At 36.5% G+C, this 19,526-nt stretch overlaps 1 protein-coding gene across 8 annotated transcripts in view; it reads right to left on the bottom strand.

Moving 5' to 3' along the window:
• KIAA0586 overlaps positions 1–19,526 on the bottom strand; it is a gene marked incomplete at its 3' end in the record, with an annotated part of 77,910 nt that overhangs the window by 44,056 nt on the left and 14,328 nt on the right. For all 8 annotated transcript variants that reach the window (XM_082317107.1, XM_082317105.1, XM_082317106.1 and 5 more), the window contains exons 13-22: positions 18,690–18,762; positions 18,106–18,366; positions 17,493–17,667; positions 11,827–12,012; positions 10,720–10,907; positions 9,366–9,473; positions 8,082–8,162; positions 2,161–2,357; positions 1,836–1,954; positions 1,061–1,245 (exon numbers count right to left, since the gene is read on the bottom strand). In XM_082317107.1, the coding sequence (XP_082173233.1) occupies positions 1,061–1,245; positions 1,836–1,954; positions 2,161–2,357; positions 8,082–8,162; positions 9,366–9,473; positions 10,720–10,907; positions 11,827–12,012; positions 17,493–17,667; positions 18,106–18,366; positions 18,690–18,762 (1,573 nt within the window). The remainder of the gene's footprint in view (positions 1–1,060; positions 1,246–1,835; positions 1,955–2,160; positions 2,358–8,081; positions 8,163–9,365; positions 9,474–10,719; positions 10,908–11,826; positions 12,013–17,492; positions 17,668–18,105; positions 18,367–18,689; positions 18,763–19,526) is intronic.

The raw sequence follows: 19,526 nt of genomic DNA, 5'->3' as shown, positions 1-19,526 counted from the left end.
AGTAAGGAGAAAACAACCATTTCAGCCTAAGGACATTTCAGTTTAAGTTGGTACAGAAACAAGAAGGTGGCTTAAGAGGGCCATTAGTAAATGTAGAATGGCTGTTAGAAGAGGTTTCTAAGTATGAGAAGAACAAGCTACAAAGAATAGTCCTCTTTAACATCATACCCTCCTTAATCTGTAATGGAGTGGGGAAGAGCTCTTTAGATGCAGGATGGCTGTATTTAAGCCTACAGCAGTGAAATGATTACTTTTGACTATAGAATAATCTGTTGGTCACTTACAGCAGCCACTAGCTGGTATTTCAGTCTATATGCACTGCAGCAAAATAGAATAATTGATCTCACTTTCAACAAAGCTTTGTATAGTTAGATATCTAAGCGCAGCCATTTCCACATTAATCCCAAAGACTTTATACGACACCAGATTGTAGCACAGCCATGTTGTTATCAAACGAAGAGCCAGCTGTCATTTAATTATCACAGGGAACAGAAAAAATTATCCTGTATTACAGGAAGCTCAACTCATCTTTTAAGCATTTACTGAAAACTACTGAACTCAACACTTTGACAGAATTAATACTAATTTTTACAGATATTAAAGAATGGCTGCAAGCCCATAAGACCAAAAATAATATCGCTCTCAGTTTCTGTTTCTTCTTATATGAATAAATTAATTTCTTCATATTTCATTTCTTCACAAGAAAGTAGCATAGCTATTTTTGTTGAAAATAACACACACTGTCTTTTGACAACATGAAATTAAATTCCAAGTCTTTCCCTTAGAAATCAGTTTTGTGCTCAGCCTTAAAATAAATAAATATAGCACGTTGCATGCAGCACAAAGGAATTATTTTTTTTTCTTTCCAAATTTTTTTTTTTTTAAGTGAAATAGGTTTAATCTTGTTGCTTGCTGGGGTATAACAAGGAATAATCAAAAAATGCAAGTCACGTGCATTCAGTTCATCAGTCTTTTTCTGTCATCTTTGTTTTGCATCATGCCACGAAGAAATCATCCCTTAGAACTTCAGTATGAAAGCTTAAATAAAATGGACTCTTACCATCATAATCGTTGTACTTGGAAGAACAGTTGTAGCAGGAACTGCTTTCTGAGCCTGCTTGTTACCTAGCATGGTCGCAATTGTCTCACTGAGAGCTTCATTTACAAAATGACTTATCATTTCTGAGTCCACAGGCACGCCAGCATTGATAAAGAGTTGAAATCCTCCACCACCTGCAACTTCAACTGAAAATGAAGAAACAAAGCACACATCCAGGTCTCACTTCTTAAAATGCATACAGTGTACTGCAGCCACTCATTTTATTCTCCATGAACTTTTAAACATTCCTTTGCAAAAAGTGATTTTTTAATTTTATTTTACAGATAAAGAAACAACAGTAGAGAAGCAATTCAGAATCATAAAAGGCGGCAGCAGCAAAAGCCAGTGACATCACAGGAAAAATGCATTTTCTCCCATACTCACGCATTTATAAAGGGAGGTAATTTTTGACATATCTATTAACAAAAGAAAGGCAAACAAACATTACAGGCTTAGCAAAATGCCCAATCTGATTTAGATGGCCAATAACAGGAGCGGATTTGTACAGTGGTATGTTTTATGCGTTCTTTTTCTTTTTTTAGATAATTTGTCTCAATGGCCTTATAGTGCTTGCTCTGTCGCAACATAAATTAAAGCATGCACTTTTGCATTTTATAGTTTCACTGGTTCAGCATTATCCGACTCTTAGGCTCAGGCAACAGCTACCTACACAGCTTGTTAAAATTAGCTGAAAATGGAGATAATCTATCTGCTGAGAACAGTAACTCCTACTTACCAATGTCAGAGGTTACAGTCTCACTGTCTTCACTCCCTGAGGTGCTAACACTGGGCACTGTTTCCTTCTGAACTGGGTACATCCCACCGATAATTTTTGCCATTATTTCTTGTTCCACCCTAGCAGAATAAAACCCATTTAACTACCAGCAAACACCAAGACACCTAAAAGTATACAAAAGAGCATTCTTGACATAAAATGCAAGGCAGCTCAAAGGAAAAAAGAGAAGGGAAGGGAAGGGAGGAGAAGAAAGGGAAGGTATTCTTATGGAGTCATCCCTTCTTCCATATACATTCTCTCGTCACTTTGTTATATTGCAACTCACCAATTTATCAACCTGTTTTCTATAGTTTCTCTCCTTTGAATCAGTTCATCCAGAACATCAGAAGACTGCTGAGGAGCAGAAGCCACTGGAGGAAACAAAGGACCATTGTATTTTGGCGAGGCAACTTTAAACTGTCCATTAAGCTCCAGAAGAGGCTCAAAGAATTCTGGAATTTCATCCCTCTCCTCTTCTTGATCCTAATAAATAAGTAGCAAATTAAGTTATGGTGCATTTCTGGAAGGCATTGTCATCGAGGTAACCATCAGATTTTTTTCTTTAAGAAACATTTGTAGATGTGTCACAGCACACAAACCACATTTTCTCTTCTTAGTACGTTGTAGTTAATTGATACAATTCTACGCTTAGCAAATCATAAATCTGTGTAAGTATAAGGCTATAGGAACTGCTAAAACATGATTTGGCTCATATTTCCTGCCTGTGCTGCACAGGGCAGGGAGCCAGTGGTAATGCTAATCCTTGAGAAATCTACTTGTGACATAAGTCAGGTTTCTTTAATATATGCTCCAGAAATGCTCCTCCTTCAAACAAAAAAGTTTAGGAAACTTTGTACACTCACTTGTTGGATTAGGTTTTTTGGTTTGGTTTTTTTGTTTGTTTTGGGTTTTGGTTTTTTTTTTTTCGGAAATTAAACTTTTAAAGTCTCCTGTCTGAAAAGATACACTTACAAAAGTTAATGAGCATGCAGTCAGTCAAAACTCTAATAAAGCTGCCAGCACTGAAGACTAATTAATAGTTTACACATATGTTACACATATGCTTACACTTTCACTAACTTCAGCTGCTGAAAGTTAAAAGGTATTTCTGGGTAATTGATTCACAAGATCCTCAGAGACACTTTGAATTTAACGTATTATTAATGTATTATTTCTAAAAGTTATGAAGGTTACTCGGTGTGCGTTATAATGTCCGACTGTTTCCAAAGATGCCACCCTCCTTTTCCCCCCCGAGCACATCCACAGCATTAAGTCCCAAAAAGCAGTCAGCAACCCATCATATCGTAATCTAACACTTTAGAAATGTCTTGTGATGGATGAGAACCTGCATCCTTCACTCATAATATTAAAAACAAATGTCTCTAATAGTAATATGATTCTCTAAGAAGAAAATTTGGCATGCCAGAAAGAGATGAAGAGCTGAGCCCTAAATTACCAGTGAGAAGTATGTGATGTTGCATAAGAGAGCTCACTGTAAATCTACATTTGCTACGATTAATCTCCAACACACTGAAAGGAAAAAAAAAAAATCTTTTCCCTTATATAAATTAAATTTACTTTTAAGCCATAAAATAAAAAAATGCTATATATTTTCTATGAATAAAAGAACAAATCACTAAAACCAGAATGAACAGAGAAGGAAAAAAAAGTAGATAGTAACATTTTCCTGTCTCCTTCCCGAACCCAGCATTAATGCTTCTCTCCCACCTTAATATACTTTAAAACTGAAAAGTCAGATAGGTCCATGATGGATATTACAACAAATAGCTATTGGGGAGCGGGATCTTTCTGTATCTTTAAACAGTAATAATTCTTCAAAGAAAAGCTGCTACTTATAAAGCAGGCAAAACAGAATATGTATATTTGGGTGACAAACAAAGATCTCTAAACCATCCTAGGCATAGAAATAAGACAGTAAAGTCAAACTCAGAATGGCACTGGATGCCTTGCAAGCTGATAAGCAGTTCATTCTGTTCGGATATACGTATTCATAACCATAATTCATTCTGACAGTAAATGTAAAGATGTTTTTGTCCAGTGTTTCATTATGCATTTTCTTCTGACTGCACTACTCCATAAATTTTCTTTGATGTTGCCTATTTAATATAATCTTTTCTGAAAGTATGCAAAATACAAACATCTGGATTAAATAAACCAAGTACATACAATAAATCTTACATATATTTAGTAACTTCTGACAAACTTTTGCAGTTCTCCTGCATTTCTAAACTATGTGCAAAAATATTTTATATTCAATAGTGCATAAATCCAAATAAAACTATATTCATTTTGGGGTGATATACTATCTCTACTGAAATAAAAAAATAATATAATAGTCAGCATTTACTTATACAGATTGAACTTGCATATATATCACCTTGTAGACCAATGCTGAATAATATGCACTCAATTCTGCATTTTACCTCCCTGGAGACTCTTGAAAATATCTATCACGACTCCCAGTCAAAATAAGGCATAAATTAGAAAGTCTTTCAGATGTGACTGGAATATTAATCACTGTACATTATTATGAAGTATCAAGCCAAAATTCTATTTCCCAAATTACATTCAAATAATTAAAAAAATGTTTGAAATGATTAGGTGGTATAGATTAATTTTGTCCATTATCAAACATGTATATGCATAGTCTCTAATGAAAGCCATCCAAAACTTAGTCATGGATTTCTTCTTGGCAGATTTCTAAAGCAATTTTCACAAGCAAGGTCAGGCTGCACTGCAGGTGCCACCTGTGATCTTTTGTCTGAAGAGTTATACATGGAAAAAAAAAAATCACTGCCCTAAAGAGCATCTACAGGAAAAGAGGGTTGAAGAAAATACATTTACTCTGATCTCTGCAGGTTCTATGTTTTGCAGTCGCATTCAAAATGGAAGCAAAATTCTGAGAAACAAGTCCCCACCTTGCATGTTCAGAGAGAGCAAAAAGTGTCTCTAATCTTGAATCCCAGTAAGTTTGCTAAAGGTACCGCAGGATGTGGCCACTCATGAGAGCTGGTGAGCAGACTCAATAACTCTGAGTCCATTCTAGACTCATGTTAGCTGAGCAAGTTTCTTGCTCTGGTATAAGGCAGGGTCCATGCAAGGGCTGGCCTTACAAAACCGCTTCTGTGCAGAAAGCCTGAACCTACCTTGTTGTAGGTGCAACCATTGATCAAAAATAAAGAAGTGTGTAAATCAAAGCTGTGACAGCTTTTTCTCCTTTATTCCACGTGTGAATTTTCTTATTGTGAAATAAGAGCACCTAATTCAACTATTTTGGAAGATGGAGCTCTGGGTCTTTAAACACTAGACAGCAATGGGAGAACAAGGCACATCACCTCTTCCCAAGGCAGGGCTTGTGTTCTACAAGTTGAGGCATGTTGCATTAGTCTTCAAAACTGTTAAAACAAATTACTGTTAGGTTATGCGATAAAAGGTTTGTCCTCGGCCACACAAAGGAGCACAGAGGAACGACAACACGTGGGAGAATACCCTAATTCGAGAACCGAGCACCCCAGCATGGCTGCTCCCAGGGCTATGACAGGCGAGGACTCAGCCCCAGCGTCCAGGAGTGAAACCCAGCAAGACGAGCCCACGGAAAGGCTCTCCATAGCGCCTTCCCTAAGGTTGAGCAGGTGCATTTGGATGAGGTGATGACACGATGACTTATTATGGGATGCAGGGAAGAGTATTTTGGGATGGTACAACCCTTCATGTGGCATTTACGGGGAGGAACCAGAGGTGTGGAAAGGGAAAAGGACCAAGGTGGTTTGGAGACGTACAGGTGTGAGAAAATAGAGGGATAAGGGGACAAAAGGGGTCGGCTGCAGGGAAAGGAGTGGCTGGTCAGCGTGCTTGCCTGGCCTCGCCCTATGCCTGATCAGCGCAGTCTGTCCTGTCTCCTCGCTAAACTCCATTTCCAACTATTTTCCTGAGCAAGGGGCTTTCAGGGGATTGCACGTCCAGGTGCCAGAGCAGCGGAGGGCACGTATATCCCAGACCTCCATCCTGACCTGCCAGAGAGGGGAACAGGATCAGCACGTTGCTGCTGTTCGAACGTTGATCTGTGCACCTGCTCGTGTACACGTACGTATGTGTGCCGTATGCGTGTGCCATATGCATGTGCCTATTGGCAATATATGCTCAGCTGCGGCAGCTTTGCCTCTATTGGGCCACCAATGCTAACAACTAGCATTTCAACTCCTAAGTATCCCTTAAATAAGTATCTTCTAGTAAAAAAGGTAAAACAAATCCTAGGAAAAGGAAATGCCTGGGCCAGGGTCCTGAGGCCTGTTTGCAATATCTACCAGGGAAGAAAAATCACAGAAAAAAAGGGGGAAAAAAGAAGGATATTTCACACAAATACTTACCCTCTTCAGTTCTAACAGAATTAAGTTTTCATAATAAAAGGGGTGGGGGGGGAAGACAACAATAAGCTATTTTCTTGTATAGCATTTCGTGCACATTTTTCATTAATCTGTAGGCTCTTCTGTAACAATAACTTTGCTTTCTTTTGATGTCCTAAATACCCCTGCCACTCCAGAGGTTGATTTTATGCTCCCACATTGTGTTTGCCTTGCACATTTTTAAGAACATTGTCTGTGTGGTCATAGGCCAAACATATGTTTCACTTAGAACATTTTTTGGTATTGTGGTTAAAATATATCCCATTGCCAAAAAGAAAAGATAAAAGCAATCCAGGAGGGAAAAAAAAAAAAAAAAAAAAAAGATAAATAACTATTATTCACATACAAAAAAATTTAACATTGGAGCATTTTTTTTATTAGTTGATAAACTGATTTCTTAAATAGCTTTCCTATTTATTTTTATAAAATAAAGCTTTTTTGTGCAAACAGAAGAAAGTTGTCCAAATAGATTTAACTCCTCCCCTCCAATAACATAAGGTAATTTTGAAACTAAAAATGAATAAAGCATTTCCCCCTTTTGATAGGTAAACCACCCCTTTAGGGCTGTTTTAACTAACTGATAATGTTAAATGATTAATTAGTTTTAAAAATAAATCTACCATACTGACCTGTAGGCTACAGAGTTAATATTTGATGAACACTAATTCTGGGAGCACACAGAACAGGTAAAATGAATACATTTTTTGGGTAGATTTTTATATGCACACAGCAAGTCTAGCCCACTGGAAATAAGCTTGAGGGAAAAAAGCACTTCAAGAGAAATACTAGCCAGCAAGAGCAATTTCAAGCTGGTGGTATTTACCGGGTCCTAAATGCAGCAGGAGGTGGAAGCTGCCATCTTCCACAGAGGCAAGATACTCCACAACAGCTGGGTGGCAGCACCTTGCTTCCTTCAGAGGCAGCCTTTCCCAGCTACCACTAAGTTTCTGCTGCTGCTCTTAATTTGGAGAAGTGAAATACATGCTGGTTCACCAACCTTGAGCATTTCTCAGCCCCCACGCTGACTGACAAGAGGTCAGCTAACTAAAAAAAGGACTTGCTACCTAAAAAAATTAAACTGCAAAAGAGTATCTCAAATAAACCTAGTTATCGTAATCCAGAAACAACCGCCTTGTTAAATGTGCACAGACACACTAACAAGGCATCCAGCAAAACAAAAATTTTGTAAACTCTTAATGGGACCTATGAGATGAGTAGTACATGTTGTACGCATACACTCACATACACTGCTTGTCTTTTTTTTTTTTTTTAAAGTTACATAATATTTGACTGAAATGAGATACTATGCTAAAGCATATCAGGGCCTCAAAAGCATATGCAAATTGCTCTATACCCAAATTTTCTAAAAGGGAACCCTCAGAAAATACTTTCACATTTTAAAATATAGGTCACCTTACTTAAAATCTGAAAGAACATCTTACATATGCATTACATTTAGTTTGAAATTGTGAAATCTACGTGTTATAACCACCATTGATTTTGGAGGACTACTTTTATTTCTAGTGGATTCTAACACATCCAAATAAAAGCTAATTTTAGTTTTTTATTGTAATTCTTCAAAGATCTTTTACTTACCAACACACAGTAATTTCTAATATTGTTTATAGCTCTGTAAACAGTTCAGTATTGCTCACAATGTGTATTTTTAAAGTTGCTAGTAAAGCAAACTAATTTTCTACATTGTGTTTTCAGTTACGACAGAATAATATAAAACAAATATAAAAATGTTTAAAAGGAAAGGATACCTTTGCAGTATAATTACCTGCGTGACATCAGTAACATCAATGAAATTAGTTCCCGGAAACTTTGTGTCTTCCTCCTCACTATGCATATCTTCTGGAGTCTTATAAAGACAGATTGAAATTGTTAGGTATATTATATTGGGGTAAAAAATGCATTAGCAGAAAAACTTCATGACAAGAATGCAATTAAATCACCACTCACTGTCAATAGTGTGAATCCAGAAAAAATGCTTTAAAAAACCTTAAAAGTTAGGAGGAACTTCTTTGCATAGCACAAAGAGATTAACAGAACTTTTTCTTGTATGCTGACAACTAAAACCTGCTGTTACCAAATCTAATGGAATATCTCAACACCAAAAGTTCTAGGGCAATACGTGTAACTTATTAAAAAAACACAGTAAGACAAAATACTGTAAAACATAGCACACAAGAGTCTAGAAGTGTCTTAAGCAATTTACGTGTGATTTCTACAGTGTTATTTAATAATATAATTTATAAATAACAGTCACTATTTTAGTCCACAGTCTCTGTCTTATTCAGTGAATACCTTGACCACAGGACTCTGAAGGACCTAACTCCTTAAGTCAGAATGGCAGCTACCGCACAGGGAAAACAGAAGGTACAATAACTACAGAAAAATAATCACTCCATCACCGTGCCTTCACACTGCCCAGTCTGTGCAATGCACAAGACAGAATTCCACTGGAAGAAACAATATGCTATCTTGTAAACATGTGCCCTAGTTTACCACCTTATCATTCAGCATGCAGCAGTTAACCTTTTAGTTGCGCAAAAACCTTCACTACTACTTAGATTAGACTAAAAACACTTCTGAAAAGTTATAGGGAAAGAGAATAGAGTAGACTGGCCAGCTCCACACGCAACAGGCTACCAGTGAGCAGGCTATGCATACATGCCACTAACCGCTCAAGTACAGCCAAGGAGCAGCCGGAGGAATGAAGAACATCCTCAGTCTTCAGGCCAGAACACTGAAGCCAGTATAAATAAGACAGACATGGGCCAATAAGGGATTACAACTCTTAACAGGACAGAGAAACGCTGTTTTTCTTAGAGTTTTGCTATGGTGATTATTTAATCTTGGAAGAACAGCGTCTTGCTGCAATTTTTCATTTTCTTAAACAAATACCTCACATTATAAATTCTTCAGAATAGTTATTCCATTTTTCCTGGAACTGTCTAGTTTCTCTAACTAAAACAGATAATGAAATAACTTTGTAGTAATGTAACATATTTTCTTTTTTAACAAATTTGAATTCACAGACATTTAGACCAATCAAATGTACCTGTATTACAGCCTCGACAGGAGGAAGTGCAGGTTCAGAGCCTGGAAGAACGTGGTTTACACTCACACTGTCACTTGAAATACTGTCAATATCTACATTTGGTAACACCTAGGGCAGAAAAAAGCACCAGTCTGAAAATCTATGCATTAGCTCGGCTACTATCATTGAACTTTTTAGATTCTTTCTTCCACTTGCTACTGAGCCACTAAACTTCAGTGACCTCCTTTTCTGTATCTGACAATAACTTGGTTCTGAAAAACAAAATACTGTATCATACAAAAGCTAACCCCAGAAACATTCATGTCGTTTCTTGCAGTACCTGATTCTTCCTGTTCTCTAATTCCCTGATACTTTGTCTTGCATGTGACAAAAGGTGAACATACCTATAACTATTTATATAGCAGATGTGTGTTTGACTTGCAATTCGTTTACACTAAGTTAGCCTACAAGCCACTGTGTAGGCTGGTTATTGGCTTCACATTGTCATACATCTGGTATGGTAAAGTAAAGGGATAACTGTATTACAGTACAGTTTGTAATAAAGGCATGTCCATTACAGCATCAAAACGTTTTTGGTTTTGGTTTTGTTTTTTAAGAAGAAAGATTTCAATGCTTAATTCTTTGGGGGGAAAAAAAAAATATTAAAAAAAATCACCTTAAACATTTAAGAACTGGGTGAAATAACAGCAAAACGCATGTGGGTGGAAAACAGTGATACAGCAAGGGAATAAGCCACATACTCTCCCTCTATTTAACTTTGAGTGCCATGAATCATTTGTATCTGAAAGGTGTGTGTAGGAGTGTGTATATTCTCAACAATTTGAATCCAAAATAATGAACACATAAGGAACATTAACTTCCTTGACAACAGACTCATGCGAAAAATAAATAAAAGAACCCCAACCCACTAGGTAAGGACTGCAATGGTTGATTAATCAGGAGTGAAATTCTTGGGTTAACTATCATGCTTGAAACAGAAATCTTAAAGGCTAAAGCATTCATCCAAGAAAACTGACATTTATTTTAATACTTTTTTTTATTGAAAGTTTGTTCTGGCTCAAAAATCTCATTTAAAAAAAAGAAAATGTGACATAGAACTATTTTACAAACACCCCGTATAGGTGACTGATGGTAGAAATACTTTTCTATTTTGGTTAAATAATAAAGATAATTGTTAAAATATGAATAAAAATATTAGCATAGCATGACAGCTTTTTGGTCCTTCCATTCTATATGTTACTGAAATGCTTACTGAAAGCCATCTACTGATGTCAAAGTAAGTTACTGATGGATGAGACTGTCTTTAGTTAGCATTTATTAAAATAAACAAATAGTCATCACTCTTGACACGTACCTGCACAGACAGTTGAGGTGGATCCTTTTTCTCTGATTTCATCTCTATTACAGCTATGTTTGGTTTTTTTATCTCAACCGATGGTTTTGGTGGCACTTGAGGAAGAGAGGTTGTAACTGTAACAGGGTGCGGTTTACCTATAACTACTCCGGCAGGCTGCAGCGAGATGTCGCTAATTTGGGTTTGACCTAAGGATAGTTTAAAAATAATGAAAGATTTATATAAAACTCCTAAGTCAGTAAACTAATAAATTAATTAAAATTAAATTCTGGATGTCTGTGTTTCACATGAGACAGACTGAAATCTCGTGCACAATTAAGACCAATTAAAAAGTCCCTTATTAACACTAGCTAAAGTATAGTGCTTCACCAGGTAATTTTAAGGCTTTCCCAGCAGAAAGTGTAAACTCAACACTGCCATTTTTTAAAATTACTTGCTTTTCTTGACTATGGCGACACCTACTGCTGAAAACAATAACTACATTGTGTTTGCCGTTCAAAAATTACATACCATGCTTCCCCCACCTCACGTTGTCTTAATCATATTCAAAATACTATTACACTTGGTAGAGCATCCCACAAATTTTTGTTTGAGACACCCCTTTTTTTTTTTTTTATAATTACCTTCTTTAAATGCCAATATAATACTAACCCTTCCCTAAACAAGGTCTATATAAAGGCTTTATTGAAGGTCCAAAAATACAGAAGCCATGACAACGAATTCAGTGTTTGGCACAATCTTACTAAAATCATTGGGCTGAAGGCATGGTAAATGTTAAATCCAAGGGCCAATGATTCAGTTCCTGCTTACACAGATACCAAACTTAAAGCCAGAACAAGAACCCTAGAAACGTAAAGTGTACCGAAGAAGGTATGTACAGCTAAGCAAATAATTGCTCTGTCAGGATGTCACCAGACACCCAGCATGAAGAATGAAGGGAACCAGAACATTTTAAACTGTTCCCCCATGTAGATTTCCCACGAGAAGGGCAGCTGCAAATCTCATGGACCAGGTCAAATCACTGACTTAAGAAGATAAAAGTTGTATTTCCATGAAGTAGCAGTAATTGACCTTCACACATCCCTTCTACAGGTTATTTGCTCCTACCTAGTGGAATAGCCATAGGAATTAGGTGACCTTCAAGTGGACCGCAGACTGCAGGTACATCTCGACTTGGACTGAAGAGATACTGATTTTCTTGGGTAAGTGCATATAAAGGATGCTGTTTCCTAGGGCTGGTTACTACCTTCTGTGTGCGAGAAGTTTGTGTTCTTGCTGACTTTACCTTTGTACCTGAAAGAAGAGCAGATAAACCACACGTCATCAATGCGTGTACGAAGAGAATAGTATCACACACTAACTTAAGGCCTTCGACTGAAACAGTTATAAATTTTTGCTGTGGGATGGAGGGAGCAAGTGAGTGAGACAGGAAGAGTGGAATCTAAAAGTGCTAAGTTAAATGTCAGTATTGACAGCAATGAAGGAATTAAAATTACAGTTTTTGAACACCTGAGTCTAGTGAATAAAGGCACAGAAATGGGAAGGACACAAGGATGGTAGCAGGTTGGAATGAAACGTGCGATTTAGCCGGTAAGAAGAAACCCATGATTTAAGTTTGAAATACTGCATTAGAACGGCATGCAAGCGTGGCATAAAAAAAAAATAGACAGGATATAGAATATAGCCAAACTGATCTCTTGTTCATCCGATTAACTGCCTCAATTTTATAAACATGCAGTTTGTCTCCAGCCACAATATTGACAGGTACTCAAAGGAACAGGTATCATCTACAAGTTCCTGGTTTAACAACTCACTGCTACTGGAAAATAAAGCCATAATTAATAACGATAAGTCTTGACTTCCAACATCGAGGAAGCACTGATTTTTTGGTCCAGTTTTGAAAATGTATTGTTAAATAGCCACCCAGAAGTAACTTGTATGTAACAATGCCTAAGCATATAGCAGAGAACATTTATTGCCATGTCGCGTTTCTCACTATACAGTCATGCAAGGTCTTATTCAACCTATATTCTTTGCAAACAATGGATGTTAAGGAAGTTATGAGCTTTGATCTAAATGGATAAAAACTGCCTGAAACATCCCCAAAAAAGGAGTCAACAATCATGAATCAAACAGAAGTGCTTCTACTGCTATTTTGTAGGTGTTAGGAAAATGAACCTGGAAAAAATCACATTAGTAACCAACTCTGCATCTTCAGTACAGCTGAAAAATGTCATCTTACTCCTCTGTTGTTTCTAATCATCACCCCTCCTGTATTAATGGCCAGTTAACACATGACAACAAGCACTGTTTAGTTCTGTTCACATTTAACAGCTTCCTAATTAATTGAAGAATAAAAGTCAATGATTATAAAATTTAGAGATAATAAAGATTGATAATGTGACTTTTAACAAATGCAGACAAGCAAGTAAGGCAATCCACTCAAGAAGTGGTATTTTTGTACACATAAATTATGGGTTATAAGCCTAGAAACAAGAACAGCAAGTCATAACTCTTCAATCCAAAAATACTGGTCAGAAAGAAGTGTCTCTGAAAAAGGCTTTAAGGTCATGTTGGATAAGCAGTGCAATGAGAAAACACAATACAGTCGAAGGGATAAATGTAATCTGCAGATGTCTCAACAGGATTTCAGTGAGGTGGAGCAGAAGACTTCCATATATGATAATACTGCATTCAGTTCTAATTCTGTATAGATTGGACATTAAAAGACCTTTTTTGTTTTTTAAGGAAAATCACCTAGAAACTGAAGTAGCTGTAAACTGAAGCCAAAAACTCACTATAAATCAGGTGCTAAACTTTAAGTGTCCCATTTACTTTTGAACCATAAGGTATCTAGCCATGGGAAGAAGTAATTAAGGGCAGAATTTCTGATGTCTTTAGATGATGAGCATGTGCCTTTCTGCAAAGCATAGGTTAGCCAGAAAAACTGTTCTTTAGTCAAAGACAAATCACTGGACTCAGTAACATAAATAGAGTTCAGTGGCTTGTGATTTAGAAGAGGTCATACCACATGATCTAACAGTCCCCCCTGGCCTTGAACTTTTGAGTAAAAGCAGAAATTGGCAACATATCTGTAATACCCCCAACTTGTAAAAACAAGGCTCTCACAGTAAGAATGATTAAGTACTGTATACACACAGCACCTCATTTTAATTGCTTTCAACTTTTCATTTCCCCCTGAAAAGTTTATTTGCACTGGGCAGAAACGAGACACTTAATTAAACTTAGCTTTAAAAACCTAGTGTTTTACATATATTTATCAGTTCAAATTATGCAAGAAAACCACTCCAACTTTTTTTCGAAATGCTCTCTTACTCATAAAAGTGTTAGTTGGATTTTTTCCCTAACTTCCCATAAGAAACCAAGCATTAGTCACTACAGTTTATTTGCAAAGAAAATGGTTGAGCGAGTTATAAAATGACTGAAAAGAGACTCTCCAGATGGCCATTTCAGTCTTAAATAAACATCCTTATTCTAACACTAATTTAAAACAAGCTCAGTGGACTGCTCTAACAAAATAGTCATTTAATAAGTCTGGATTTTCCAGCCAATCAAACCCAAGGCCAACGACTTCCAATAATTTTTAAGCCTTTATCACCTGGTACATCAAGGCCAGGAAGGGAATCTGTGGGTGCAGATCCATGAAGGAAAGAACTAACCATGCCTAATGCAAGCAAGATTTCTTGCTTTCTTTTTTTAAGAACCTGGTGCTTTAAAGTGCTCATTCAACTTTGTTTCATTTTATTTACACTCCTACTATAGAGCACTACAGATCTGTTTCTAATTTTATTATTTATACTTTCCTGCCATAACAGCATCTTTCAGAACAGCAGCCTTCAAAAGCACTTAACTATTTTGTCTTCATGAGACCCACGTGAAACACAGAAGTATTACTTTTCCATTTTATTGGCTAGATGTAGGAAAGCACAAAAATTAAGCAGCTCGACCAACTGCCTTGTATGAAGAGTCAAAGACAAGCAATGCCAGTATCAAACAAAGGCTGACCTCAATCTAAAGCCATTAAAATCAGAAAACTTGGCAACAGGGCACATATTAATTGGAGTGCTATTCTGGTAAGTGACATGCAAAAAATTCTGTATTCTTCCGTTCTTCCCTTAGGTAAGAATACAGGGGAGTGTATCGTCTTATTTACTGTCAAGATAAGAGAAAAAAACATAACTTTCTGTAACGGCAGTCTGATGTGAAATAGAGAAAGGAGGTTTATGGAGGCTTTATTATTGCAAACACACATGTTGCTGTACGGCTGTGGTATGACTTGGAAGAGAATCCCTCTGGGTAAAGGCTATCCAGAGTTCATTCTGTTTTCAAGCAAATAGCTTTTAAACTGTATTTGTCACGTGCAGGAGTTCTGGAAGATCAAATGCAGCATGGATCCAGTACACAGTTCTCTCTTTCGTTTCTATTCTCCTCCAACAGAAAACAAGCTAAAGCACAGAAGCAGCTTATTACAACTGCATGCAACCTGTACCTTTACATTTCACTTACACTACTGAATTAAACACGTTATCGGTAGAAAACTGGTAGTATCAAGTGATCAGATGACGTATTTATTAGAATTGGATTAGGGTAGGGGCCACTTTTTCTGCCTCTTTACAATGTATTGTTTCTGGAATGACGAAATTGGCCTCCCTGGAAAGGTTGTGGCCTTCTATAAAGGACAAGAGCCCAATAAATATAGAAGAAAAATGTCATTTAGGACTCAGCAAAAGCAGAACTGCTGATGAACTCTTTTTAAAGAAGTGTCTGTTCTCAATCCAAATCTTAGAGGTCACTGCATCATTGTTATTGCTACACTAAGTGCTTACTAGCACACATTTTATTAAAAAAAAAAATCTGTACAGAATAAACTAAGTTACAGATGAGCAGCATAGCCAGTAGTCTAAAAGACTAATATATCATGCTGGTCCTTCAAATGAGTATAGCAGCATTCTTCACAAAAAAAGAAGTGTTTCAAGAGAGGTCAAATAAAATATATAAGCAACAAGACCAGAAGTTTTCATATACCAAGTTGTCACCTTTTAAAAAATGAAGTAAGTTTTGAAAAGTCTTCTAGATTTTTGCCAGGACTATAACCCACATTTTCCAGGAGGGTTATGAGAATTCTAAGTACTTTCTACCAATAACACTTTTTCTTCATGGATCACAACTGGGCTCCAGAGCACAGTCAAAAAAAAAAAAAAAAAAAAATCCCAACCCAAAAACCAGCAGTGCTTGCCTTCAAAGACATATATATGTTTTATACCATACATTTTAATGGCCTAAAAACATGGTCTCATCAAGTGAATGCCTTCTCCTGTTAATCTCCTATATTTCATAGAGAATATAATATTTTGACAGTTACAATAAAATCTCGGACACCATTTTTTAAACATGGTAGTTAAGACTGCATCAAGTCTATTTTCCCTGCATGGGTAACAACAGCATAAGTGCAAGAAGCATAGAGGGGAGCCAACTAATATTTTTCCATTGATGCTCATCCTGTTAACTCAGTTAAGGCCACTATCACTTTAACTGGCTCTTACACTGAACACACTCTTTCTCTCCATCATTATCTTTTATCATGTAATTTGCTCACCCTCTCCCGCCGTGAGAGGATGATGCACATTAGTTCTTCTGACATATCAGTTAAAGATTAATCTTAGTTTCTGTATTAAGAATCAGTTAAGTTTTGAAAAGATAACTAGGAAATAAAACAGATCCAATTAAAACATTACTTTCTACTAACTCCAGTTCATCTACACTTACTTATGTCAGATATCATATAGTTTAACTTTTTTATTATTTTTACACATTTTTAATAGGTTTGAAAATTAGAATCTTCTGATCCTAACATTTTGCCTATAAAGCTAACGAATAGAATTCATTATTAATCGACTAATACCCTTTATCAATCAATTAAATAACCTTAACAAGCTCATACGAGAGTTATACTCTGCTTTTAACCCTGACTTGACTAACAAAAGAAGTTACTTGCATTTAGTGAACTTAAACAATGCTTCCGATTAACGTCTTTCAATATTTTCAAGTTACTAGATGTCATCTTCAAACCCATAAATTTAAATTTTCATATTTTGATTCATGTATTAGAAGTGGGAAATGGAATATCAGGCTTCCATAATTTTTCAAGTCTCAATAGATTTCTTAACTCTGAATGAATCCATCATTTGAGTGGCATGACTGGATAAACCTGACATGAAGAATACATCTCTCAGTAACCTTCATCAAAAGCTGGGTTAGTTTTTTCAACACACTCAGCTTTCAGGTGCTTATGTCATTAATTCTAGCAATTCAGCTATTTAAGACTTGGGCAACAATAAAAATACATTAATATGTTTATTAAATTTAGAAATAAGTATTAATTTGACAATCTAAGTGAGATACACACTAAGCAAATCTGAAAACCTGCTGGTAATTTTTTTTGTTTTGAAAAGGGCATCTTTTAGAATAGACTATTTCAGTTAGAAAGGACCTACAACGATCATCTAGTCCAACCGCCCGACCACTTCAGGGCTGACCAAAACTTAAAGCATGGTATTAAGGGCATTTTCCAAATGCCTCTTAAACACTGGCAAGCATGGGGCATCGACCACCTCTCTAGGAAGCCTACTGCAGTTGCTTAAGCTTTACCTTGAAGAGCAGGTGAACTACGGTTAAATAATTTCATTTATACAAGGCATTCCTAATAGAAAAACTGGGAAAGAACACCTTGTTCACATCAAAGGATTACTTACCTCTAACACACTCTATCACCTTGGGTCTTTGAAGTTTAGATTTGGGAGAGGGTGAGTTGAATCTCAGATATGGCGCTTTTTTAAGCGTGCTACGATGGCCCTGGTAAATTGGCTTCCCATAAACATGACACAGATAGTCTTCATTTTGTACCACTGCACTTCCATTCACAGGTCCCTGACACACACCAAACAAAACAAAACAAAGTAGTTTACAGTTCTTCATGTATGAAAATTTGAACCCATCCATAGTGTTGCAAAGAGGAAAAAAAGTAAGGAGTTCTGCAACAAACAGTAGAAATTGCAAGCACCCATGAAAACTTATGCATATAGAATACCTACAAGGAGCTTACTAACAGCTGAATAAAATAGCAGGTGCTGGGTAAGACAAATGGATAACACGACAATGAATTCTATGTTGTTATACACACCCAGCTTAGATTTCTACAGCACAGGAAAACAGGGACAATTCTGACAACAGAAATCCACAGGGCAGGGCTATCACTTTCATTTAAAATTATTACAGTTACACATACAAACAATTTTTCACACAAATACTGCAATCAAAAGCATAGCAGTTATTACCAAAAAAGAAACCAACTACTGCGGAACTCACAGCTGCCCTTTTTTCTTTCCTCTGCAAACTTTCAGAAGAAAAGTAAGTTCTAAACCTCTGTTTGCTTGTGTTATCTTCTGCTTGCTTCTGCAATGGCTTAGCTGCAGATAAAGGCTTCTTTGTCGAGCATCCTTGGATTTTTTGAGTTTTTCCTTTAATTTCTTTATTGGTCTTCATAGCCTTGATGTTTTGGGCTCTCTTGATCCATGGGACCTTTTGATCATATTTCATTTGTTCCGAATCATTTCTTGCCATTTCAGCCTAAAGATAAAACATAAACGTAATAAAAGGATATTTTTATCTTCAAGGCTATCAGAAGAGTCTGTGGATAACTTTGAAGTTCTGAGAAATGGCCTGTTTTTCATGTTAGCCAGCAAGTGGGATCAGTGATTTTTATTAAGCAATGGAAGTTTAAAAACAGAGGTAAATATTTTATTATGGCATACTACATGCAAGTAACAATCAGCAGTTTTCTCATGTTTTCAAGTTGTGAGTGAATCATGTTTAACTATTGACGTGAAAGAACAATGTAAGGTGCAAAAATATATAACACAAAAAGCTGAACTCATTTGTTTCAGCCATACCTGGATTTCTACACTGATTGCCTTAATCCACTCATCCACAGTCTTTCTGATACGAAACTCTTCCGATCCATCTCTGAAATAGAAGAAAGAACTATTTTAGGTCAGTGTTTCTTAAATTGCACAGATTTGTTCCTGGGAAAGTAGTGACCTATAAACACTATTAAAAGAGAAACCCAGAACACGGAGACAGTAAGATTACATACCCCTACAGTCTCCAAAAGGCACTAAGCATACCCTATCTGAGTTTCCCAAACCTAAATCTGTTCTTAAATAATGCCACCTGCAAACCTCACCGCCTGCTTGTACGTACTATCATTATTACAAACATCTATGAATAAGCAGCAGCCATGTGTCAGTTCCTACTTTGATCAAAAACTGAAAAAACAAGGCAACAAAAACATTCCAACTCAAAAGACAAAAAGCAGATGACAGAAATTACTACTTCCTCTAGAAGATAATGATAGCAGATATCACACCTGAAAAAATCTTTTCATGTAAAGAATAGTTACCCTCCTCAGGAAAGCACAAGATTAAGGAGCATTTTAATAGGAAAACTGTCATTATGATTCAAGCAGGAGTATTTAACACAACTAAGCAAAAGTTGAAAAGCTGAAGACCTGCTGTAGGACGACTATGTAACATTTACAGGTTAGTGAAGCCTCTTCTGTTTAGAATTATGAAATTACTGCTTAATTTTCCTATTAATGCAATTTTGCCTATAAAAAGCTAAATGCCCCCTTGTCATGACAGCAGAGCAGTTTGTCCAAATGGTAGAATCTCAGAATTCAGATTTAAGTTCTGGAGCATAGATCATATCAAGAAGTAACAGGTATCTGT

This window comes from Platalea leucorodia (assembly GCF_965183815.1).
Source record: "Platalea leucorodia genome assembly, chromosome: 7".
NCBI classification, from domain to species: domain Eukaryota; kingdom Metazoa; phylum Chordata; class Aves; order Pelecaniformes; family Threskiornithidae; genus Platalea; species Platalea leucorodia.
Note: the sequence above shows the minus strand (reverse complement) of the source record. Positions and strands in the feature narration are given on the sequence as shown.